At 40.3% G+C, this 25,944-nt stretch overlaps 2 protein-coding genes and 1 pseudogene across 5 annotated transcripts in view; 2 read left to right on the forward strand and 1 right to left on the reverse strand.

Annotated features, from left to right (window-relative positions):
• The window catches only part of IGFL4 (IGF like family member 4), a 199,082-nt gene that overhangs the window by 83,110 nt on the left and 90,028 nt on the right, over nt 1-25,944 (forward strand). The gene's annotated exons all lie outside the window — the stretch shown is intronic.
• Nucleotides 1-25,944, reverse strand: part of IGFL2 (IGF like family member 2) — an 81,201-nt gene that overhangs the window by 7,818 nt on the left and 47,439 nt on the right. Inside the window, exons 3-4 of one of the 4 annotated variants that reach the window (XM_063620865.1) lie at nt 6,748-6,780; nt 5,905-6,117 (exon numbers count right to left, since the gene is read on the reverse strand). The exons of 2 other annotated variants lie outside the window; for them this stretch is intronic. In XM_063620865.1, coding sequence (XP_063476935.1) covers nt 5,905-5,956 — 52 coding nt within the window. In that variant the 5' untranslated portion in view covers nt 5,957-6,117; nt 6,748-6,780. The remainder of the gene's footprint in view (nt 1-5,904; nt 6,118-6,747; nt 6,781-25,944) is intronic. One more of the 4 variants, XM_055249447.2, reaches the window with a different exon arrangement.
• Nucleotides 18,375-19,244, forward strand: LOC129465195 (homeobox protein TGIF1-like; annotated as a pseudogene).

Genomic DNA, 25,944 nt, shown 5'->3' on the forward strand with positions numbered 1-25,944 from the left:
GACGAGCCAGAAGCTTAACAGAAACATCAGGAAAAGAATAGTCAAAAAGAATGAGTTCATGTTCTTTGCAGGGACATGGATGAAGCTGGAAACCATCATCCTCAGCAAACTAACACAGGAACAGAAAACCAAATACCACATGTTCTCACTCAGAAGTGGGAGTTGAACTGTGAGAACACATGGACACAGGGAGGGGAACTTCACACCCAGGGGCCTGTCAGGGGCTGGGGGGAAAGGGGAAGGAGCACATTAGGACAAATACCTAATGCATGTGGGGCTTAAAACCTAGATGACAGGTTGATAGGTGAAGCAAACCACCATAGCACATGTAACAAACCTGCATGTTCAGCACATGTATCCCAGAACTTAAAGTAAAAAATATATATATAATATATACGTATATATATTATATATATGTGTATATAATATATATGTATATATAATATGTGTATATTATACGTGTATATAATATATGTGTATATATAATATATGTGCATATAATATATACGTGTATATATGTGTATATAATATATATGTGTATATATATGTGTGTATATAATATATATGTGTATATGTGTATATATATGTGTATATAATATATATGTGTATATATGTGTATATATAATATATATGTGTATATAATATATATGTGTATATAATATATATGTATATATATGAATATATATGTGTATATATGTATATATAAAATATATGTATATATGTATATATATGTATATATAAAATATATATGTATATATGTATATATATTATATATGTATATATTATATGTATATATGTATATATAATATGCATATATTATATATGTATATATTATATGTGTATAATCCGTATATATTATATGTGTATATATAATATGTGTATATATAATATATGCACGTATATATAATATATATTATATATGTATATATTATATGTGTATATATAATATATGCATGTATATATAATATATATGTATATATAATATATGCACGTACATATATTATATATAATACATACGTGTGTATATATAATATATACATATATACATATATATAATATATACGTGTATATACGTATGTATAATATATACGTGTATATATGTATGTATAATATATACGTGTATATAATATACATGTATATATGTATATATAATATATATGTGTGTGTGTATATATATATATAAAATTTGTAATAAAAAGGCAAAAGCTACCCCCAAAAAAGAACCCAGCTAAAACCATAATTATCTGGAATAATTAGCGATCCAGCACTCATGCCCAAGGCTGCACCCTCTGGAGAGCACTAATAAAATAGAATTGTGTAATTATATAAGCAATTATATAACTTGTAACTACTTATTAAAACAGTATAATTGCTTATTTCTTATCCTTCCTTCTCCTAATTGGTCTTAAAATTAATGGCATAAAACAATATGTACATAATTGTATTGCTGTGAAAAATAAAGAATCTGATTTTAAAATGGGCAAAAGATCTGAATACCTATTTCTCAAAAGAAGACATACACTCAAGTATATGAAAAAAGTATGTGAAAAAATGTTCAACATTACTTACATTAGGGAAATGCAAATCAAAACCGCAATAAGAAACCTCATCTCAGTTAAAATGGCTTTTATCCAAAAGACAAGAAATAACAGATGCTGGCAAGGATGCAGAGAAAGGGGAATATCCATACACGGAAAATGCCCATCCAGGCCCAGATGGTGAATTTTACAAAACAATTAAAAAAGACTTAATACCAATCATTCACAAACTTTTCAAAAAAACCAAACACAACTTTCCAATCTATTCTGAGGCCTGTATTACCCTGATACCAAAACCAGACAAAGACATCACAAGGAAAAAAAACTACAGACCAACATCTCTTATGAATATAAGTTCAAAAATCCTCAACAAAATATAGCAAACCAAATTCAGCAGCATATATAAAGAATGATACGCCATGACCAAGTGGATTTATCCCAGGGATGCAAAGTTGGTTCAACGTATGAAAATCAATTAATATAATACACCATCTTGCTAGACTATAGGAGGGAGACACGTAATTCTCTCAAATGATACTGAAAGAGCATTTGACAAAATCTACACCCTTTCATGATGAAATACAAAGAACAAACTAGGAATAGAAGAGAGCTTCCTCAACCTGTTAAAGAGCATCTACAATAAACTCATAGCTAACATCATACGTAATTGTGAAAGATTGAATGCTCTCCCCCTAATATCAGGGACAAGACAAGTATATCCACTCTTACCACTCTATTCAACATAGCATTGGCGGTTCAAGCCATGAAAGTTAGGCAAGAAGATAAAATGAATTTAGACTGAGAAAAATAAAGTAAAATGATTTCTATTTGCAAATGACATGATTTTGTATGTTAAAAATCCTAAGGACCAGGCACAGTGGCTCACTCCTGTAATCCCAGCATTTTGGGAGACCAAGTGGGGAGGATCACTTGAGGTCAGAAGTTTGAAAACAGCTTGGTCAACATAGCGAGACCCCATCTGTATAAAAATAAAAACAAAAAAATTAGCCAGGGATGGTGGCACATGCCTGTAGTTCTAGCTGCTCAGGAAGCTGAGGCAGGAGGATCACTTGAGCCCAGGAGTTCGAAGCTGCATTGAGCTATGATCACACCACTGCACGCCAGCCTGTGTGACAGAGTGAGATTCTGTCTCAAAAAAGAAAAAAAAAAAAACTTAAGGAAGCTACTATGACCTAAAGACTAATAGAAAAATTCAACAGGGTTGTAAGATAAAGGAGATCAACATATAAAAAGCAATTGTATACACTAGTAAAAAACCATCTAAATATGAAATTAAGAAAATAATTCCACATACAATAGTACCAAAGAAAATAAAATACTTATGAATAAATTGAACAGAAGAGGTGCAAGATTTGTGCACTAAAAACAACAAAACATTGTTGAAAAGAATTAAGAATATGTAAATAAATGGAAATACATCCATGTTCACAAACTGGAAGACTTAATATTGTTCAGATGCCAAAACTCCCAAATTGATCTATAGAATCAATGCAATCCATATCAAAGATCTCTTGTGAGATGAAGTGTCACTCTGTCACCCAGGCTGGAGTGCAGTGGCACGATCATGACTCACTGCAACCTCCGCCTCCCAGGCTTAAGTGATCCTTGCACCTCAGCCTCCCAACTAGCTGGGACTACAGACGCACACCACCATGCCTGGCTAATTTTTTTGTATTTTTTGGTAGAGATGGGGTGTTACCATATGGCTCAGGCTGGTCTCTTAACGCCTGAGATCAAGCCATCCACCTGCCTTGGCCTCCAAAAGTGCTGGGATTACAGGCGTGAGCCACAGCACCCAGCCTTCTCTGAAGAAATTAATCAGTTGATCCTAAAACTCGTATTGAAACATAAAGGACCCAGAATAACTAAAACGATCTAGAAAAAGAACAAAATTGTAGAATTGATACTTCATGATTTCAAAGCTTACCACAAAGCTATAGTGACAGTGTAGGAGCTGACATACAGGATAGACATATAGATCAATGAATAAAACTAACAGTCAGAAAATAAACCCTTAGATTTGTTGAAATCAAATTTCAACAAAAGTGCTAGGACTATGAAGTAAGGGAACAAATGATTTTTCAACAAATGGTGCTGGTGCTGGGAAAACTGTATATTCATACACAAAAGAATGGGCAGAAAGAGGATCTCTTCCTCATACCATACACAAGGATTAACTCAAAATGCAACACAGACCCAAATACAAGAGTGAAACATATAAAACTCTTACCAGAAATGTAAAATAAGCAACCCACAGAAAGACAAATACCACACCATCTCACTTGTATGTAGAAACTAAAAGAGTTGAACTCATAGAAGTAGAGAGAATGGCAGTTACCAGAGGATCGGTGTGGGCAGATGGGGAACAGGGAGATAAGCAAATGATATAAAGTTACAGTTAGACAGGAAAGATAGGTTTTAGAGATCCACTGCAGGGCACGGTGACTATAATTAATAATAGTGTATTGTGGGCTGGACGTGATGGCTCATACCTGCAATCCCAGCACTTTGGGAGGCCAAGGAGGAGGGTTGCTTAAGCCCACAAGTTGGAGACCAGCCTGGGCAACATAGTGAGACATCGTCTTTATGAAAAACAAAATTAGCATGGTGTGGTGGTGCATGCCTGTGGTCTCAGCTACTTGGGAGCTGAGGTAGAAAGATGATTTGAGCCTCAGAGGTGGAGGGTGCAGTGAGCTGTGATCACACCACTGCACTCCAGACTGGGCATCAGAGTGAGACCCTGCCTCTTAAAAAAAAAATGGTGTGTTGTATATTTCAAAATTGCTGAAGAGTATATTTGAAATGTTCTAGTGACAAAAAATAATAAGTATATGAGGTGGTAGATATGGTAACTAATTTGATTTAATCATTTAACAAGGCAAACATATATTGAATCATATTTTACCCCATAAATATACACAATTATTCTCTGTCAATTTCTTAAAAAGATTCCTAGCAGAAAACACAGAAGTAAATCTTAATGACCTCGAGTTAGGTAATATTTTCTTAGATATTACACCAAAAGCACAAGAGACAAAAGAAAGAATAGACTTTATCAAAAATTAAAAACCTATGCACTGCAAGCAATAACATCAAGGAAATGAAGACAATCCACATAATGAGGAAAGTATTTGCAAATTATATATATGATAAGGGATGAGTATCCAGCATATCTTCTAAAACTCTTACAACTAAATAATAATAAAATAAATAACCCAATTTATTTTAACCCAATTTAAACATGGAAAAATCTGAATAAACCTCTTCTCAAAAAGGAATACAAATGGCCAATAAGCACATGGAAAAGACACTCAGCATCGTTATTTACCAAGGAAACGCAAATTAAAACTACACAGGATATCATACACACCTACCCGGATGACCGTAATAAACAGGAAAATAGAAAATAACAAAGATTGGAGAACCTGCGGAGAAATGTGAGCCCTCATACACTGCTGGTGGGAATGTAATTGATGCAGCTCTGTGGAAAACAGTTTGCCAATTCCTCAAAAAGTTAAACAGAATTACCATGTGGCATAGCAATTCCACTCCTACGTGTACACCCAAGATAACTGAAAACAGGTTCTCAAGCAAATACATGTATACATATGTTTGTAACAGCACTATTCACAATAGCCAAATGGTGGAAACAGCCCAAGTGTCCATCAACAGATGAATGGATAAATGAATGCTGATATGTGGATACAATTGAATTTATTCAGTTGTAAAAAGGAATGAAGTACTAATAAATTCTACAATGGGGATATGCCTTGAAAACACTAAGTTAAAAAAAAAAGTGACATGAAAGGTCACACATGTTGTGATTCCATTCATAAGAAATGTCCCAGATAGGTAAATACATAGAGACAGAAAGCCGACTGGTGGTTGCCAAGGGTGAGGGTAGAGGGGAAAGGGAGGAACAACTAAGTGGGCATGCGGTGGTCGGGGGCTGTGGAGCCAGGTGACTCGGAGGTAAAAAGCAACTCTGGAAGATGACTGGGCTACTTTTCCTTCAACTTGAGAAAGAAAGGAAGAGAAGGAAGGAGAGGAGGGAAAAGACAGGGAGGGGAGAGGGGAAGAGAAGAGGGGGGATGTGAGACAGAGAGACACAGGGAGAGGGGGAGAGGGAGGGGGAGAGGGAGAGGGGAAGATGGGGAGAGGTGGAAAGGGTGAGAGGGGGAGAGGGAGAGAGAAAGAGAGAGAGAAGAGAAAGAGAGAGAGAGAGAGAGAGAGAGAGAGAGAGATGGTTGCCCAAAAAGAAGTTAGTGAACACAGCAGGCATTGCTCATCTTGATGGAATACACACAACAAAACCCAGTCCACTGCCTGGGCTGCCCTTACTTACCCAGCACACTTCTGGGGTAGTCGGTCCTCATGCCTGAGACATTGAACCTCATGATTTCCTGGTGCTGAGAGCCCAGGAACTCCAGGCAACAGTGCCCGGGCTACAGGGCTGGGTCTGGTTTGAGGGCAGGATGATCCCCTCATCACAGTCCCAAGAGATTGTAGATCTGGTCTCCACTCCTGAGTGTCAACTGGCACAACCACAGTCCAATATCTGGAAGAGTCAGGGCTGATGAGCTGGCAGGGGGCCTCTGGGAGCTTCCAACCCTATCCACAGTGCTATAATCCTCCCTCCTCTCTTCTCCCTCCACTCACCACACCCATTCTCACCTGTGGTCCCTTCTGGGTCTGAGCCCAGGAGTTCAAAATTAAAGATCAGCTGAGAGCAGAAAGAGAATGACTGATTCTGGGGTCACCAGATCATGATCATGGGGCACAAGATGATGTCTTTGAGCTTCTTTGATTGCTGTAACAGCTCAGAGTGGATTTGGGGACTGACTCTTTGTGCAGGTTCTGGGCATTGGGCTTGGCAGGTGAGGAAATGCAGGGAGGGCTCTGGAAAGGGTTAAGCTTCTGGAACTTGCAGGTGGGGAGAGAGACGGCAATGCAGTCAGAGAGGACATGGGTGATTATGAGGTGGGAAACCAAGAATTAAATAGGGAAGAGAGAATTAAGTTTGAGGTTCAGAGGTACATTAGGGATAACAGTAGGCATTAGCTCAACCTGGGGCTAGGGTTACCTTACCGAAAATTCTGGGCACCATGGAGCTTCAGAGCAGCTGATGGGACAGCAGCAGTGCAAATGGGTCAGTGACTTTACACAGGGACTTATATACGCCATGAACTTACGTTTAGGGAGGTGCCCGGAAGCAGTTCCTCTTGGAAAGGGTGAGAAGCCGCAGAAAGCATAAGAAAAAAAATGCATCAGCAGCTTAGTAAGATGTTCCTGGACCTGTCCCAAGTGGCTGCTACCTTCTCAGACCTCTCGAAATCTCAGGGTAAAGGCTTCCCTAGAACCTTTCAAAGCCGTGAGTGAGTGTCATTCTTTGAACTCTGCGCACGGCAAAGCCACTTGAAAGAGATTTCTTGGCTCTCACTTATCTGAGAGCATACCACTCACCAAACATCACAGCTGGTGATGAAACTTCATATTCATCCACCCTGAAGTTTCAAGGGGTCCCTCTACTCCCCATCTCAGGCCAGCTCCAGACCTGCCCTATGAGAATCAAACACACCCATCCAAACCCAAAGAATGGACTCAGAGACACAGAAAACAGCGGAAGCAAGACTTTTAATGACGGTCTTGCAAGATTGAGTGTCTGGTAGGCAGGCACACCCAGTACGGTTACAACGCAAGCAATTTATCCCCTAGTGCACAAGTCTCTCCCCTGGTTCCTGGCAGGCTGAGTACGATGGGGTCACAATCTTCCCAGACGTCGCCTATTGGTCGCTGGGTTGAGGCTTTTAGGTGTTTTCTTTAGGATTGTCTCACTGCATTTTGTTGCAGCCTATAATGCATTGCAATCAAAGTCAGCTCGGGGGCTTTTCAAGTATTTAACTTATGACCTAGGTAGTCAGGCAAGGGGATAAGAATAGATAAAGTGAGCTATTTTGCTGGCTAGTAAACCTTCATTCTAGACTAAACTCTGGTTCGGGCGAGGGTAACTAAGGGGGCCCTGATATGCATGCACCAGCTATTAAAGCATGGGCCTAGTATATTCTGTCCTTCCATAGTTTGTGGGCCTCAGCCTATTTGAGGTACTTTGTCTTGGAAATGGACCACCATATCCATTATCATAATTGTAGACAGCACTGTCTATAATTTCTTCAGAGTCATTTAGGGGAAACTGTGAAGATGCAGCATAATCTAGAAAAAGAGCAGGGGCTGTAAAAACTCTGCCAGGGAGAACAGAAAAGGAACAGACAGTGATAGAATAGACATCTGGGATTCATAGAATACATGGAAAGGCAGCACCTTTTTGTTGTTGTTTCTGGAGTGCTTTGTCCAAGGGAACGCTCCTTCTGTGTTTCTTACTGTTATTTTATTGTCACCATCACTATTATTTGTGTGACGGGATACCGTGTGGGCTATTATTAGAATGTGCTCCTGTGTTTTCCATTGACTTCCTTTCCATCCCACAGCGAGATGGGTGGGAGGGTGAGTCAGAGATCAGGAGAGGTGTTAGGGCTTTATAAAAGTGCATTGTTAGAAGAGTTCTTCCCCCTCTCTCCCTCTTAATTGGATGTCCAGCTCTTCAGTATTGATTCATGCAATAAACTAGCTCTCCTCTCCTAATTCTGCAGTTGTTTGCATGAATGTGTCTGTTTGTCTGTCTACCAATATGCCTTCTCCTTGCCCACACAGTCAAACAGAAGCTCCACCTGTAAATTCATATCCTCCCCACCTACACAAAATAGCTACACAGAAAATAGACCTATGAGAACTACTTTCCTGTTTACCAAGTTAATTAGTGTGGATAGCTCATTACAACTCTCAGCCAGCAAACCAGGGTATTCACAACTGCCAAGGAATTCATGACTGCTTGAAAGAGAAAGGCCCCCACTAAAAATAAATAAAAAAAGAAAGACAAAGCCCCAGGTGAACAGTACAACTGATTAAGGAGGAAAACCCCGAAGGTGATTACTAGAAGAATTAATCTCTGTATAAGTAAACCATCTATGTAGAAAATCCCATAGAACCCACTGTCAAGCAAGAGGGAAAGGCTGATAGATTCTTCCAGGTAAAAAAAAGTCCTTTTTTAGATTCAGACACTTTATTACTGACACAGACAGGGAAAGGAAGAGTAGCCACAGGTGCCAGCACCATGTCCCTTCACAGGGTGACACTGAAACAAAAGGGCCAGATGACTGAACAAGAATAATAGGATGCCTGTTGCTGAGTAGAGAATCCAGCCTGTGGCTCCATGGTATAGGGAGGTAGAAATCCTCGTCCCTCCCCAGAAGCCAGAGGCAGTGAGAAGCTGTGTTATCACGGCCTCCCTTATCCATGGGGAAGTGAGTGACAAGTGATGCTGTGGCAGCTCCCCACAAGCCTCCCATGATCTCACGTTCTGGGAGGACCAGAGAGTGTTCTGCCATGACATACATCAGCTTCAGTTAAGCTTTGCTGATGTGGCCCAAGTGGAGACATTCAAGGTCACTAGGGCACTAGGGCAGAGCCATTACCATAAACCTACTCCCAAAGCTGCTGGACCTAATAAGTGAATTTAGAAAGGTTGTAGGGTATGAAGGTAACACACAAAAGTCAATTGTATTCCTTTATACTGGCAAGAACTAGTGGATACAATAATTTAAAGGAAAAAATGCCATTTACAATGCCCCCCCCCCAAAACTGAACTGTTATACTGTAAATCTAGGAGAACATGTAAAGGATGTGTATGATTAAAGTATTTAAGGAAACCTTAAATACAGAGTGGTATATCATGTCATGGTTTGGAACCTGTAATTTAGGTAAGATGCTAATTCTTTCCAAATTATCTACAGATTTAACACAATTCCAATTAAAACCCAAGTAAGATTTGTCTTAGAGAGAAACAAAATAACTCAGAATTTATACAGAAAAGCAATGGAAATTAGAATGGCCAACACAATTTTGGATGAGGAAAGATGACAGAGTACTCACACTATCCAATTTCACAATTACTCAAGCTACAGTAATGACAACAGTGTAGTACTGGCAAATGGATAGACACATAGATCAATGGAACAGAATAGGCTCCAGAAATAAACCCAAACAAATATAGTAAATTGACTCTTGGCAAAGATGTAAAGGCAATTCAATGGGGGAAAAGATAGTCATTTCAACAAATGGTGTGAGACAATGGGCACGCATATGAAAAAAAAAAGACTTCTACCAAAGCTCACACTTCTTACAAAAGTTAACTCCAAATGGTCTAGATATGAAAAGTAAAACTACGTATTTCAAGAAGAAAGCATCAGAGAAAACATTTATACCTTGGGAAAAGACACCAAAAGCATTATCCATTTTTTAAAAACTGATAGATTGGACTTATCAAAATTTTAAAGTTAAGCTTGATGAACAAATTGTTAAGTGAATCAACAGACAAGCCACCAACAGCAGAAAGTGTCTGTGAATCACATCTCTAACATAGGACTTGAATCCAGAGTATATGAAAAACTCTCAAAACTCAAAGTGAAACAACAAACAAAATCATTAAGCATTGGCAAAATATCTGAACAGATGCTTTACAAAAGAGGATATACAGATAGGAAATAAGCACATGAGAAGTTGTTCAACACCATTAGCCATACTGGAACTATAAATTAAAACCACAGTGAGATACTATCTCCCATCTACTAGAATTGGTAAAATTTAAATATATATATTAAATAAATAAATACACACACACACACACACACACACACACACATGAGTGTGTCCTTAATTCTCTACCAGTGAGGGAAGCTGGAAGCAAGATGGGAAGGTAGGGAGAAGAAGAAACCCTGAAAGGAACTAAGAGTTACTGGAAGGAGGGCTTTAATTTGGTGAGTGGGTCACTCACTGGTAGGTAAGTCATGTGTGGAAGGCTGTTTGGGGTGTTGCAAGGATTGACTGTGTTAGACTGGACAAGGGAGGGCCACTGGGGGTGTAGGTGAAAAAGTACTGGAGTATGCGTATTTAGATATTATGAAATTATACACAAACATATATATGAAAGAGAAGAATACTGACAATACCAAGTGCTAACATGCAAGTAAAGACACTGAATTTCTCATATTTTACTGATGGAAATGAAAATGGTATATATATATATATACCTCATATATATCATATATATGTATCATATATATCATATATATCATATATACGATATATATATATCATATATATATCATATATATATGTATCATATATATATATCACTCTGAAAAACATTTTGGCTGTTTTTATAAAATTATACATTTACCATACAACCCATAACTCACACTCCTGGGTATTTATCCCCAAGAAATGAAACTTATGTTTCCACCAAAAAAGCACAATCTTTCATAGTATTTTACTTGTAATAGCAAAAAAGTGGAAACAAATATCTATCAACAGGGGAAATGGGAGACAAGCCGTGGTACACACATACAGTGGAAACTTTTGAGCAATAAAAAGGCAAGGAACTGTTTACATACACCATGACCTGGTGAGATCTCAAAGGCACCGTGTCAGATACAAGAAGTTGGTCTCAACAATTACATAGGTAAGAATCCACTTAGCCTTTCCTGTGACATTCAGGAAAGGCAAAACTATAGGAAAGAGTGAATGCCAGGGGTTGGGGTCGGGTTTGGGGTGATGGAACTGTTCTGTAACCTGATTACGATCATACTACATGAATCTATACCTGTGTTAAAATCCATTAAGTCATGCACAGAAAAGAGTCAACTTACTGTATGTTTTTAAATAAAATAATTAAAATCAGGGTGTGGAAACTAACCTTTGTATTCACTTACTTATTCAGAAATAATTTTTAATATATATTTTATGCTAAGTGCTGTTCTAGCTGCAAAGAATACAGCAGTGAGAAAAATAAGGGGTTTAATTTTGTTTAGAAGACACAGAGAATAAACATTAAGTATATGATATGATATGATATGATATGATATGATATGATATCAACCAATGATATATGCCATGGAAAAAATAACAAAGGAGTTTAGGAGATAGAGAATTACATGGACAGGTATCAGCAAGTCATGACTTGAGGGTCAACTGCCAGAAGCTAAGAATAATTGTATTGTATCAATGGTCAAAAAGATCAAAAAAGGAGTAACATTTCATGATACATTTAAAATATATGAAATTATATGAATTATATGAAGTTGGCATTTTAGTATCCGTAAATAAGATTTTACTGGAACACAGCCACATTCACTCATTCATTCATGTATTGTCTTCATGCTTCACTACAACAGCAGAAGTGAGTGGTTGCAGAGGAGGCTTATGTTTTACAAAGCCTGACTTTTTACATAAAAAGTTTGCAAACCCCTGCTGTAAACAATGCTAAGTGAAGGTGGTCAGGGAAGTCCTCTGTGATGAGTTATCTTCTGAGCAGAGGCCTGACAGAGGTGAGGGGTGGGCCCACAGGTTACTCAAGGAATCCCCTAGAGTTCTAGCCCAAGTTGGGGTTGCCTGCATGGGGCATTCAACAAATAACAGAGGCCAAGTGGTGGGTCTGAGTGAGGAAATGTGAAGTGGCAAGTGATGGGTCAGAGTAGACCAAGGGCCTGTTTATATAGCTCAGTAGGCCACCGTGCACAATCTAGACTTTCTCTGAGCCACAGGGAAGCCCTTGGAGGGGTTTGAGCAGAGACAATATCTATAGTGCCTGGCAAATGGGAAGGGGTTTATAAATGTGAGCTATTGTTATTGCCAACAATGCCATCTTATACAGTTGGCTCTTGAACAATGTGTGGGTTAGGGGTGCTGACACCCCTGAGCAGTTGAAAATCTGCATATAATTTTTGACTCCCTAAAAATGTAACTACTGGCTGGGCCTCGTGGCTCACACCTGTAGTCCCAGCACTTTGGGAGGCTGAAGCAGGAGGATTGCTTGAGCCCAGGAATTCAAGGCTGGAGTGAGCCGTGATTGCACCACGGCACTCCATCCTAGGTAACACAGTGAGACTCTTGCTCAAAAAAAAATAAATAAATAAATGAGAAAAGAAAACAAAAAAACATAACTACAAATAGCTTACTGTTGACGGGCAGCCTTACTGATAACATAAACAGTAAATTAATGCATAATTTGTATATTCTATGTATTATACACTACATTCTTACAATAAAGTAAAACAGAGAAAAGAAAATGTTATTAAGAATCACGAGAAAGAGAAAATATATTTACTATGTGTTCGGTGGAAGTGGATCATCATAAAGGTCTTCATCCTTGTTTTCACACTGAAGAGCGTGATGAGGAAGAAGAAGGATTGGTCTTGCTGTCTCAGGGGTGGCAGAGGTGGAAGAAAATACAAATGGACCTGCATAGTTCAAGCCTGTGTTGTTCAAACATCAACTGCAGTAACATGTAAAAGTCAACCCCTGCATTTCCACCCAGCAACCTCACACAGCCAGTTCATTTACAGGAGTTAAATGAAATTTTCTCTCATTTTGTAGTGTACAGGTATCCTTCACTATATAAACTTACACTATAACAATATTTGCTGTGAAGGCTTGACAGTGGTAAGCTAAATGAGATTATCTGTATCAAAAGCTGTTATAATGTGCATGTAGAAGCCAGTGGAAGCTTTTAAATTGGCAGAAGTACAGGCAAGAGGATGCAGAGTGCAATTAGCCAGTGTCAGCAGCTCTCTGGGCTTGTTTGTACATACAGAGCAGTATCTCTCATCTTCCCTACCATTTTCCAGAGGGTTTCACCCAGCATGGGTCCCAGTAATAATATCTGTCAGCAACCAGTGGTGCTACCTACTAAAGTCCAATTTAAATAGTCTCTTTCATATAATAATTTAAACATAGATAACATACTTGTATATTTATATTACATCACAGTGCATTGTTTTTTCATTGCAGAAGGAATAGATAATTTGATTCAGATATTATGCAACATATTTCTTACTTCAGATACCCATACTCACCAGTGAGTAAATGTTAACAAAGAAGTAACTCGTCTCAATGCTAGACTTCACATAGAAACCCTGGATAGACTGCTAGAAAGCTTTTCAAGAGTATTTTTGTAATGTTTGAGGAAATTACCTGGTGGTATTAACTGGGCTAGGAACATTATTATTTTTGTCACTTAAAATAATGGAATGCAAGTTTCTACATTCTGAAAATTTGCCATCCAACATACTTCCCAAGATGGATTCACTCGGCATGATAAGGGGTGTGTGTGGGGTCCCCAGTTTACGTGATCTTTATACACACATTTACGTTATTGCGTGCTTATAAGTCATCATTTCATTGTGCTTAAAGAGGAAACTGTAGCTCAGAGAGGTTAAGTAAATTGTAAAATTCCACAACTGGTAATGGTGAACCTGGGTCCCTAAAGTCATGAGAGAGAATTATGAGAGTATTATTGGAAACTTCAAAGGTACTGAAGCCAGAATCTGCTAACAGCACTGATCTCTAAGGAGGGCAAATGAGCAAGGGAGGGGTGAGGTAAAAGGAGGAGAAGGATACTTCATTTGTAATTTTAAAAAACCATGTACTGGAAGTTTTGTTCTTTGCATGCATATCTTTGAGAATTTAGGGTGAATTCGGGTTAGGCAAATACCCAGGAGAGTGACCAATGGCAAGACAAGACAATGACAGAGGTAAGCATGAGTCCTGTGGGATGCATAGAGTGAGTGCTTAATTCTCTATCAGTGAGGGAAGTTGGAAGCAGGGTGGGAAGATGGGGAGAAGGAGAAACCCTGAAGGGAACTAAGAGTTACTGTGAGGAGGGCTTCAAGCACGTGCTGGTAGGTGAGTCATGTTGTTGAAGCCTGTTTCGGGTGTTTCTAGGAGTGGCTGTTCAGCTGGATGATGGAGGGCCACCGTGGGTGTAGGTGGAGAAGGTGCTAGAGGGAAAGGCAGGCCCAGGTAGTGAAGAGCCTTGTGGGATGAGCTGGGGAGCCTGGGTTCCATCCTAGACATGGTGGGGAATCGTTCAATAATTTTAAGCAGTGAAACTCATGACCAGATTTGCATTTTTCTAAAACCAGGCCCCACTCTGTGATCCTGGTGTGTCTTCCCAGACACCTGGGACTATCACAGTCACCACTGCAGCAGGGCAGCGTTTTCCGGCACACTATTATCACCTTGCTCATGTGTTTATTTACTTTGCAAAAATATTGGTTTGTTGGTGTCAGAGACAATTCTCCATGGATCTCTTGCATTTTTGCCAGCCTGGCAGTGAGGCACTGACTGTCCTTTTGTTCCACACTCTTTTCAAGGATGTTTGTGTAGTGAACTGCCTTGGAAGATAGAGGTAAGGTAAGGTTTCCGTTTAGAGCAAACAATAGGTGTTTACTGTCCTGTGTAACAATGATACTCTCTTCCTCCAGGTCATTTAGGCTCTGATAAAACTCTAATAATTTAGACTCTGGTAAAATGCTTTCTCTTAATGGCAGAGCTTGTTAAGAAGAACAGAATACTCTGGTGTGTTTTGCAATGGTTACTTTCCCCCTTTCCACTTCATGCCAGAGCATGAAGGAGATTTTTCTCCCATATTCACTGTGAGAACCTGATAGGGTTCCTGGAGGAAAACTCTTAGAAAAGTACAGAGGCTCCTCTTAGACTGGGCCCCCTGGAGTTTTTAATTCTCAGATTGGTCCACCCTGAGCCTCCAGGAATTCATTCATTAGACTTCATGTTTTCCTATCCCGGTACTGGTTCCCACAGGGGTTTCTGGTTATGGGTTTCCGTTGCAGTAGTTTTGATTCTCTGTATCCACCTGCCTGTCTCAACAAATCTTAGGACAGTAGTTTGCTCTGTGATCCCACTTATCTAAGGGTTGTTATTTTTTTACTTTGTTCGGTATTTACTTTCTGTTAAGATGTGGTGAGGAGTTCCAAGCCTCTTACATGCTTGACTAGAAACTGGGAGTTCCAGAGAACATTTTCTTTAGAGATGAGGTCTCACTATGTTGCCCAGGTTAGACTCGAACTCTTTGGCTCAAGTGATCCTCCCACCTTAGCCTCCTGAGTATCTGGAATTACAGGCATGTGCCACTGTGCCCAGCTCAAAAACCGATTTTTAATAATGTTCATCCTCTGAAAGCTGAGACTTTCTTTATGACCCAACATATGATCAATTTAGCATCAATGTCCTATGTAGACTTGAAAAACATGTACGCTCTACCATTCTGAGTTATATATATATATATAGGCTGGGCGTGGTGGCTCATGCTTGTAATTCCAGCATTTCAGGAGGCCGAGGTGGGTGGATCACCTGAGGTCAGTTCAAGACCAGCCTGGCCAACATGGTGAAACCTCGTCTCTACTAAAAATACAAAAACTGGCCCAGCATGGTGATGCACACCTGTAATCCCAGCTACTCAGGAGGCTGAGGCAGGAGAATCGTTTGAACCCAGGAGGTGGAGGTTGCAATGAGCTGAGATCATGCCACTGCACTCCAGCCTGGGAGACAAGAATGAAACTCCGTCTCAAAATATATGTGTGTGTGTGTGTGTGTGTGTGAAATATATGTGTGTATCTCATACTATATATACATATATATGTATACACATATAAATATATACACACATATAAATACACACACACATATAAATACATACAGACATATACACATATAAGTTTGGTTATGTGTGTTAGTTGCATTGTTCAAATTTTTAGCCCATTCTGATTTTTTGTTCTCCTTATTACATAAGCTATCCCCAAAAGTATATTAAAGTCTTTCACCATAGTTGTGAACTTGTTTATTTCCACTTTTATTTTAGTTACTTTTTTGAAGCTAAGTAATTAGGTATATTCAGATTCATAATTATTATATGTTGCATTTGGATTGATCCCTGTGTCATTATTACTTGTCCTGCTTTATCTCTAGCTTTATCTTTTGCATTAAAGCCTACCTTGGTATTCACTTAGCTACAGTAATTTTCTTTTGTTAGTGTTTGCATGATGTATCTTTTCTACATACTAATTTTTAACATTTCTGGAACCTCATATGTAACATAGATTTCTTACATGTGCATAGAGGTTCTTTCTTAAATTCAGCCTTAAAATCTTAGAATTCAATTTGAACGATTTTGTTTTTTTAAAAAAATATTGGTTTTCATTGGGGAGAGGAGCTGAGATGGCTAACTAGATGCAGCCAGGAAGAGCTTCTCCCACCAAGAGACTGACCATCAAGAAGACCAGCATACACCAAGCAGATCTTTGAAAGGAAGGCATTGAGAGTGGAGTGAGGGAGGCAGGCCCTCAGCTGGAAGGGGAGGAAGCTGGAAACCCTGCACAGGGTTGCTGAGCATGAGGACTTCTTCCTGGCCCTGAACAGCTCCTGGGGAAGTGGAGACTTAAATAGGCATGGAGTGGCCCACTCTTGCCAGAGACCTCCAGAATCCTAGCTACAAAAGGTCCCACAGCCCCCATGGACATTTGCGCTGGCAGAGAGAGCTCTTGGAGAGTTGGCAGGGACAGGACTCTAGCCTGTGTGGAGCCCAGAGAGTCTGGTTTGGAAACAGCTGCAGTGGAGCATGGACGGGGATGCTCATTCCCCAAGGCTCACCTTGCTCCTCTACGTGGCTGTGGCCTTTCTTGACTGTCAGACCTGGACGGAATAGGACTATCTTGCCTAGGGGAGGGGTCCAGTCTGATACGAGTGCCTCCCAGTGTGCTGGCCTCTCCTAAGTTCCCTACCTGCCACATCTGTTTGCGGCAAAGCCTCAGTTGCCAAACTGGGGTGCTTCCCAGGGGCCACTGCCTTAGCCCTTTCACCAGTAGACCCTGTCCAACTATCAGAGAGCCTTTGCAGACAGGTCCCACCAGGATGCACCCAGCCAAAGCCTCCTCTCACCACTTTGCCAGCAAGCACTCACCCACAGCCTCCCCTCAACACTTTGCCAGCATGCACATGCGCACAGACATCAATGCTCCACCACCACCAGCACATGTGTGAGTGAAGATCCCATTGCCATAACCCAGATGAAGCACTTCGGTCAACACCCCACATTGGAGTGTCGTTGCTAGTGAATGGGGAACACCTTAGCCCCTCTAGTGCAGTAGGTGTTTAACCCTGAAGATCCAGGGAACAAAGCCATGAGCCTGGTACCAACTCCCCAGGGTTAGACGATGCAACCCAGAAGTGCTAAGCTGAGCCTTGGCCCCATGAAATCATCCAGAAATGAAACCAGCTGACTAAACCCAACTTATACCATAGTTAAACCCTCAAGGCCATCAAAGAATGTAAAACCCAAAAGCCCCATCCAAAGGACAGCAACATCAAAGATTAAAGCAACTTCAGCCCACACAGATGAGAAAGAACCAGCACAAGAACTCTGGCAACTCTAAAAGCCAGAGTGTCTTCTCACCACCAAATGACTGTACTAGCTTTCCAGCAATGGTTCTTAACCAGACCGAAATGGCTGAAATAGCAGACAGAATTCAGAAGCTCCATGGCAATGAAGATCGTCAAGATTTAAGTAGAAAATTGAAACTCAATCCAAGTTATCTAAAGAATCTACTAAAATGATTCAAGAGCTGAAAGAGTAAACAGCCATTTTAAGAAAGGACCAAATAGATCTCACAGAGCTGAAAAACTGACAAGAACTTCATAATATAATCCGAAGTATTCACAACAGAGTAGACCAAGCTGAGGAAAGGATCTCAGAGCTCAAAGACTGGTTCTTTGAATTAACTCAGTCAGACAAAAATTTAAAAAAGAATTTTTTAAAATGAACAAAACCCTCTCCCTGAAGCCGGGGACCGAGGCTGGGCCCCACTGGCCGCATAGGTGTCCCCATCCTGGGGCGTGCAGGGTCCTGCTCCTCTGCGCCAACTCATGGAAACAACGAAGGGTATTGTTGCAGCATCTGGCAGTGAGACGGAGGGTGAGGATACCATGGACATTCCCTTGGACCTTCCTTCATCCCCTGGCTCAGGCAAGAGAAGGAGAAGGGGCAACCTGCCCAAGGAGTCTGTGCAGATTCTTCAGGATTGGCTGTATGAGCACCATTACAACGCCTATCCTTCTGAGCAAGAAAAAGCACTGTTGTCTCAGCAAACGTATCTGTCTACACTACAGGTCTGTAACTGGTTCATCAACGCCCGCCACAGGCTTCTCAGATAAATGAGCCTACGGATGAGATAATATTTCATGTGGCGTACGCATCCTGACATGCTGAGAAGGGATGGCAAAGATCCAAATCAGTTCATAATTACCCGCCATGGGCCCAAGATTTCTGAAACAAGCTCTGTGAAGTCGGTGATGGGCATCAAAAACTTCATGCCAGCTCTAGAGGAGACCCCATTTCATTCCTGTACAGCTGGGCCAAACCCAACCCTAGGGAGGCCATTGTCTCCTAAGCCCTCTTCCCCAGGATCAGTTTTGGCTTGTCCATCAGTGATCTGCCATGCCACTGTGGCTGCATTGAAAGATGTCCCTTTCTCTGCCAGTCAGTTGGTGTGGGACAAAACACAGATATACAGCAGGTGGCGGCCGACAACTTTATAGACACCTCTCTCGTGTGCCCAGAGGACATAGGTAAATCTGGACCAAGTACCAATACATAGAGTAGTCTTTTCAACACCTACTCCAACGGACCTCAACCAGGACTTTAGTGGATTTCAGCTTCTAGTGGATGTTGCACTCAAACGGGCTGGAGAGATGGACCTTCAGCCGAAACTTATAGCTTAACTCATTTTCAAGCAAAACAGTTCTCAGAAATGTCATGATTTCTGGGGTGATGGCAAGAGATGAATTGCATTATTTTATATTTTTTTTATTAATATTTGCACATGGGATTGCTAAAACAGCCTCCTGTTACTGAGATGTCTTCAATGGAATACAGTCATTCCAAGAACTATAAACTCAAAGCTACTGTAGAAACAAAGAGTATTCTTTTTAAAATGTTTATTGGTAGATTATTCATAATGTGAGATGGCTCCCAATATCATGTGATTTTTTTCCCTTCCCTTCCCCTTTCTTGTTATTTTTTTAGACTGTACAATTCTTAGAGAACCTATGGCATCTTTTCAGTCCCATGTGGAACAAGATGCCCACATTCCGCCTATTTAATAAATTTTCAATTCTTTTTCAAATGAGTATGAATCTAGTTGATTGATGACTTTTTTCATGACATAATATTTTCTTAAAAAAAGAATGAAACCTCCAAGAAATCTGGGACTATATAAAGAGACCAAACCTACCACATATTGGCATCCCTGAAAGAGAGGGAGAGAGGGCAAGCGCCCTGGAAAACACATTTGAGGATGCTGTCCAAGAAACTTTCCCCAACTTTGCTAGAGAGGTTGACATTCGAATCTGGGAAATTCAGATAACTCCTGTGAGATACTATACATGAGGACCACTCCCAAGACACATAGTCATCAGATTCTTCAAGGTCAACGTAAAAGAAAAAATATTAAAGGCAGCTAGAAAGTAGGGGAAGGTCTCCCGGAAAGGGAATCCCATCAGGCTAACAGTGGACCTTTCAACAGAAACCCTACAAGCCAGAAAAGACTGAGGGCCTATATTCAGAATCCTTAAAGAAAAGAAAGTGTTTGCTGCCACACTTTGAAAAATGTTGACATGGGTAAAGTCTGGAAGCCAAGAATTGTTAGATAATTGTCAGCTAATAAACATTTACACAATTGTTACTGGAAAAGAGATACGGAGTCAGGAGTCAAAGGCAGTGGAATGTTTCCACTCAGGGCTGCAAGCCTGTCCAGGAAAGTCTTCCCTTTGAGGTGGAAATTAGTTCTTGATCTACACAGCCACAGAAGACTGGAATGGAGGTCAACTTGCTATTCCTCCAGCATGTTTCTTGCATCAGTGAGGTCCTGCCTCCCTCACTGAAGGACCTCAGATCAAAGGTTTCAGGAACTTGTGTCCTACTTCAGTGAGGTTCCTGTAGGAAGTGACTGAAACCTTTGATCTAACCCTCTTCTCTCCCCTACACTAAAGGGGATGGTTCAGAGCAGGGGTTCTGGCTCTCGGGGGAGATGCAAACAACTCTGACCATGAGTTAAACCCTGTAGTTAATGGATACCAAATAGAGAAATACAGACTCTAAGAAAACACAAAGAACTATCCCAGTTGGGAGGGCACAAAAGAGACATGATCATCAAAAGCAGTGTGGGATTCTGGATTGGATCCTGAAGCAGGAAGTGGACATGAGGGGACAACTGATAAAATTAAAATAAAGTCTGTAGATTCGTTAATAGTGTTAGTCAATATTCATTTCTTGCTTTCAATAATTGTATTAAGATCATTTAAGATGTTAACATGGGAATCTGTGTGAAAGATAGAAACTGACTGTACAACTTTTTTGTAAGTTTAAAATTATTTCAAGATAGTAATTTAAAATTTCAAGAAAATTTTGTAAATGATACCTACAGATATTATCAAGATAGTGACGGTGAACATTCATTAAAGAGATAATCAGGATGCCCAGTGATGCTTCCTTGTGCCTAAAACTGCAATTACAGAGCTGCTCCTCTTCTCAGTATTATGTACCTAGGGCTCTCCTTGAGACAGAGAAGAGTCAGGGCTTGGTTTCATCTCACCCCTACTAGAGCAGGGGTCCCCAACCCACAGGCCATGGACTGGTACCAGTGTGTCTCCTTTTAGGAACTGGGCTGCATAGCAGGCAGTAAGCAGTGAGTCAGTGGGTGGAGCTTCATCTGTATTTACAGCTGCTCCCCATCATTCACCTTACTGCCTGAGCATTGCCTCCTGTCAGATCAGTAGGAGCATTAGATTCTCATAAGAGCATGAACCCTATTGTGAACTGTACATGTGAGGTATTTAGGTTGCACACTCCTTAACTAATCTAATACTCCTTATCTGATCTGAGAATCTAATGTCTGATGATCTGTCATTGTTTCCTATCACTCCCAGATGAGACCATCTAGCTGCAGAAGAACAAGCTCAGGGATCCCACTGATTCTACAGTATGGTGAGCTGCATATGTAATATATAATGTATACTATTTCATTATATATTACAATGTAATAATAATAGACATAAAGTCCACAATTAATGTAATGTGCTTGAATCATCCTGAAACTATCCCCCTCCTCCATGGTCCATGGAAAAATTGTCTTCCCTGGGAAACCAGTCCCTGGAGACAAAAAGGTTAGGGACTGCTGTACTAGAACATTCCTGCTGATCACAAAACCCACGCCGCTACCTCATTGCTAATAGTCCTTTTAGTTAAAGAATCCCAGGAACTGGTCTTAGGAGACAACCAAGATTCCAGAAAGAATGCTAAACAACTGATTCACAGCCTTGCTGCCAGGGGCCAGACCACCAGGTGGTCCATTCCTCAAGAAAACCATTCTAAGTAGATACTGCTGACTTGCATACCCTATACCTCTCCTGCTTTGCCCAGCCCAGCCTGCATACCCTACCCCTGATGTCAATTCCCACACTTTGCCTAATAAAAAAAGCCCTACCAGCTCTTTTCAGGGAGTCATCAGGGAATTCTTTCTCTCTTGTGCTGCCTCTGTCCAGGCATAATCTCCAATGAAGCCTTGTCTGGGAAAACTATTTTGACCGCTTGTCAATTTCTATTGCATTGAGAGCCCAAGAACCCATGACCAGTAATGTATTATTTAGGGGCCTGCCTGGGATCACGGTGTAGAAAATAAAATAAGTAGAGGTTCCTCTTCAAAGGGACTTTGCTCCCAGTCTAATTGAGAAAAGATAGTGACCTCTCTTAGAAGCAAAATTTACTCAAAGAACTGTGCTAATATTCTTAAATATCTGCTAGCCGTAATAAAGAAATCAATATACTCTGTGTTCTTAGCTCCCACATTTTAGCCTAGCTATTTGCCCTGGCATGCCTGAACAGGCCCAAGCAAGCATTAGGTCATAGCCTATTCCTCTTCCTTATCTGGAAGTGCTTTTGCCTCTCTCAGCATTCCACAAGTTACTTCCTGTCTTCATTTGTTCTCCTTTGCCTTTGCCTCTTTGGGGAAGTTCTAAGTTGCTAGCCAATCAGGTCAAGTACAGAATGTGAGGTCCCGTTCCAGCCAACGGAAGCTGGACACAGCAGTAGGGTGGCACATCAGGTTATAAATGACCCTGTCTCCTTTGTTCGTGTGTGCTCTCGTGGCAAGACTGCTAGCCAGCGGCCCTCTTTCTGCAGAAAGTAAACTAGCCTTGCTGAGAGATCCTTTGACTCAGTGTTGATTTTTGTGACACCGAGCACCTGTTCCCAACAATGGGATGTGGGGAGCCTTTCTCTCCCTGAGGGGGAGACTTGTGAGCTGATGGGACTGCTGGACAAGATCCCTTCAGGGCTGACAAGCAGCTGCCTGAACTTCTGATTCGGTGTCACCATGATGGTTGAGTCTTCCTCCAGCCTGCCAGCCCTCCTTGCCTCCCCCATCCCTCCTGCAGGCAATGCTTTTCTCCCTTCCCTTCTTGCTTTCTCTCCTTTTCACTTCCTAACTTTTCTGTCATTTAGGGTGCCTTGCCTCTCCTCTCCTAATCCTTAGTGGTTTGGGTCACCTGAACAGATATCTGTGAGAGACAGGTTGAAATCGTTGACTACTTGGATCTGAACAACTCAGCAGGCAGTGGGACAGAGTGTACCTTTCCCCTGGTTTAAGTTGGTTTGGGTTCCAGTCCCAAGAAAAAATTCTATCCATCCCTCCCTCCCTTTCTCCCTCCTTCCCTTTCTTCTTCTTTCCTCTCCCTCTCCCTCCCTCTCTCCCTCTATTGTTTTCCCTCCCTCTTCCTCTCCCTCTCTCTCCCCTTCTCTGTCACACTGGCCCTCAATCCTGTAACTCTATTCAAAACCCCTCACCATTTCACTTTCTCTTTGTCACACCATGTGAGGAGGGGAAGCCTGTGGACTTTTCTGTCATCTGTCTGTTTGGGTGTGTGAGTCTGTCAACTTTGGGTGCTGGCTTTTTAAGGAGAGAACTGACAGTATGTGGAACCAAAGTTTGTGTCACTTATGTCCCAATGAATTTTTTTCTTTCTGTGCATTTAATTATCTTATTTTCCCATGCAACCCACTGGTTGGCCTCTTATAAAAAGGAGAGGCTTTTGCCTATGGTTCCATGAAATGGAAAGGAATCATTTTCTTTTGTAACATGGCTTGGCCCCCACAGCTATGCCACAGGGAGCAAGGTCACCAAAGTTGCTCAGAAAAAGAGAACCCAAAACCCTAGCATGCCAGCAAAAGGGTAAGAATTTCTTACCAGCCAGGCTTCTGGACTTTCTCTCTGTGTGTGTGAAAACTGGTTAAGTGAATGGCAAAATTCACTGTTTCCCTCCTCTGCAAGGCTTTAATCCATTTCCTGTTGGCCAAGAATGTTCTTATCTTTAATACTAATGTAAAATTAAATACATTTCTGTTACGTTAGTATTAGAGACAAGTTCTGTTTAGAAATAACTCCGAGAACAGTTTTGTTTTTGTTGTTGTTGTTTGAGAGGGAGTCTCGCTCTGCTCCCCAGGCTGGAGTGCAGTGGCATAATATTGGCTCACTGCAACCTCCGCCTCCTGGGTTCAAGCGATTCTCCCACTTCAGCCTCCCGAGTAGCTGAGACTACAAGCATAGGCCACCATGCCAGGCTAACTTTTGCATTTTTAGTAGAGACAGAGTGTCACCATATTAGCCAGGCTGGTCTTAAACTCCTGGCCTCAAGTGATCTGCCTGCTTCAGCCACTCAAAGTGCTGGGATTACAGGCATGAGCCAAGAAGGGGTTTTTATGTTTTATTTTCACATTGAAAATCAGTCATATTCGCTTCAGCCTCAAAGAGCATGTTTATGTAAAATTAAATGGGTGTTGACGGCAAACTAGACCTAATAAAAAAAGAAGTCGATAAACCTCTGAGACAGAAAGTATTAAAACATTAGAATGCTCATCCTTTCCAAAGCCAAACAATGTTTACAAAAAAAATTTCATCTGAATTCCCATTTTTAAATTTTGCTATTTTTTAGAAGGAGAGTTTAGAAAATTACTTTGGAGCTCTTAAAGCTGACTGCACAAATATTGTCGAGTAAAGCTTAATGTAGTGTAATAAGGAGAGAAGTTTTTGTCTATTATTAAAATTTAAAACAAAGCTACTGTAAATGAACCACACACTACCTAGAAAAATTACACATAAATCAATTGAACAGAGTCCATCGACAGATAAAGCTAATAATGGAAAACTGAGATATAAGTAACATTATACATTAGAAGAAAAGGGATGAAACTAGTCAACAAGTAATTTCAGATTCAATAGGACATTGATTAGCAAGAAAATTAACTTAGACTCAGCATCACATCTTATAGAAAAAGTTATATGTGAATAAAAATGACTAAAAAGAAAGGAAAAATATAGAACTATTCATAGAACTTTAAGTTGGAGATGGCCTCCTTAAGTAAGTGGGAGCCAAAAAGTGGAAAGAAGATGTAGGGCAGTGGTGAAAGACACTGCTGCATAAATATTTAAAATATCTCAAAAAAGAAGACTCCACCAGCATTACTGAGAAACAAACACAAAGGCTTGAAAAACATGCGAGGAAAACATATAACAGACAAAATGTTAGTATCTCCAATATACAAAGAGCATTTATAAATTAATAAGAAGGAAGCAAACAACCCAAAACAATTATTCTGAATAGTGTATCATTATTTACAGAAAAGGAAATATACATCATTAAACATAAAAATAATGAGAAATACTGGGAACCTTCATCCAAGCTCGTAAATTTCTCCTAATCTTAGTTCTTGCTCACTTTATTTTTTAATTTGGAACCTACCAAAGATAGTAAATTCCTCTTTTTGCCACAGCTTAAGCTAGTTTAAACTGGCAAGCAACCACTTGCAAGTAACCATTTTATAAACATAATGAAAAGGTGCTTCCAAGAACCTCGATATACAGCATGTAGACAAATAAATGCCATATTTTAAACAATATGGTGTATTCTTTAACTCATTATCTGATGCTTGCTGGGGGAACTAAAAGATTTATCAAAACTCTAAAGAAGTTATTGTCCTGTGAGATAATGAAAAAGGCTGTTTTATAGGAAACATGTACTTCACCCGCTTAGTTCAGGAGATCATACCCTGTAGTATTTGGTTTAAATAAACAGTGAACCTGAACCGTTGAAACTGCATGCAGTCCATCTCACATGCAATTATACCCATAGGCTCAAAATAAAGGCATGGAGGAAAATCTACCAAGTAAATGGAAAACAGAAAAAAGCAGGAGTTGCAATCCTAATTTCAGACAACGACTTTAAACCAACAAAGATCAAAAAAGACAAAGAAGGGTATTATGTAATAGTAAAGGGTTCAATTCAACAAGAAGGCCTAACTATCCTAAATATATATGCACCCAACACAAGAACACCCAGATTCAGAGAGCAAGCTCTTTGAGAACTTCAA

Source organism: Symphalangus syndactylus, chromosome 17 (genome assembly GCF_028878055.3).
Source record: "Symphalangus syndactylus isolate Jambi chromosome 17, NHGRI_mSymSyn1-v2.1_pri, whole genome shotgun sequence".
Classification (NCBI taxonomy): domain Eukaryota; kingdom Metazoa; phylum Chordata; class Mammalia; order Primates; family Hylobatidae; genus Symphalangus; species Symphalangus syndactylus.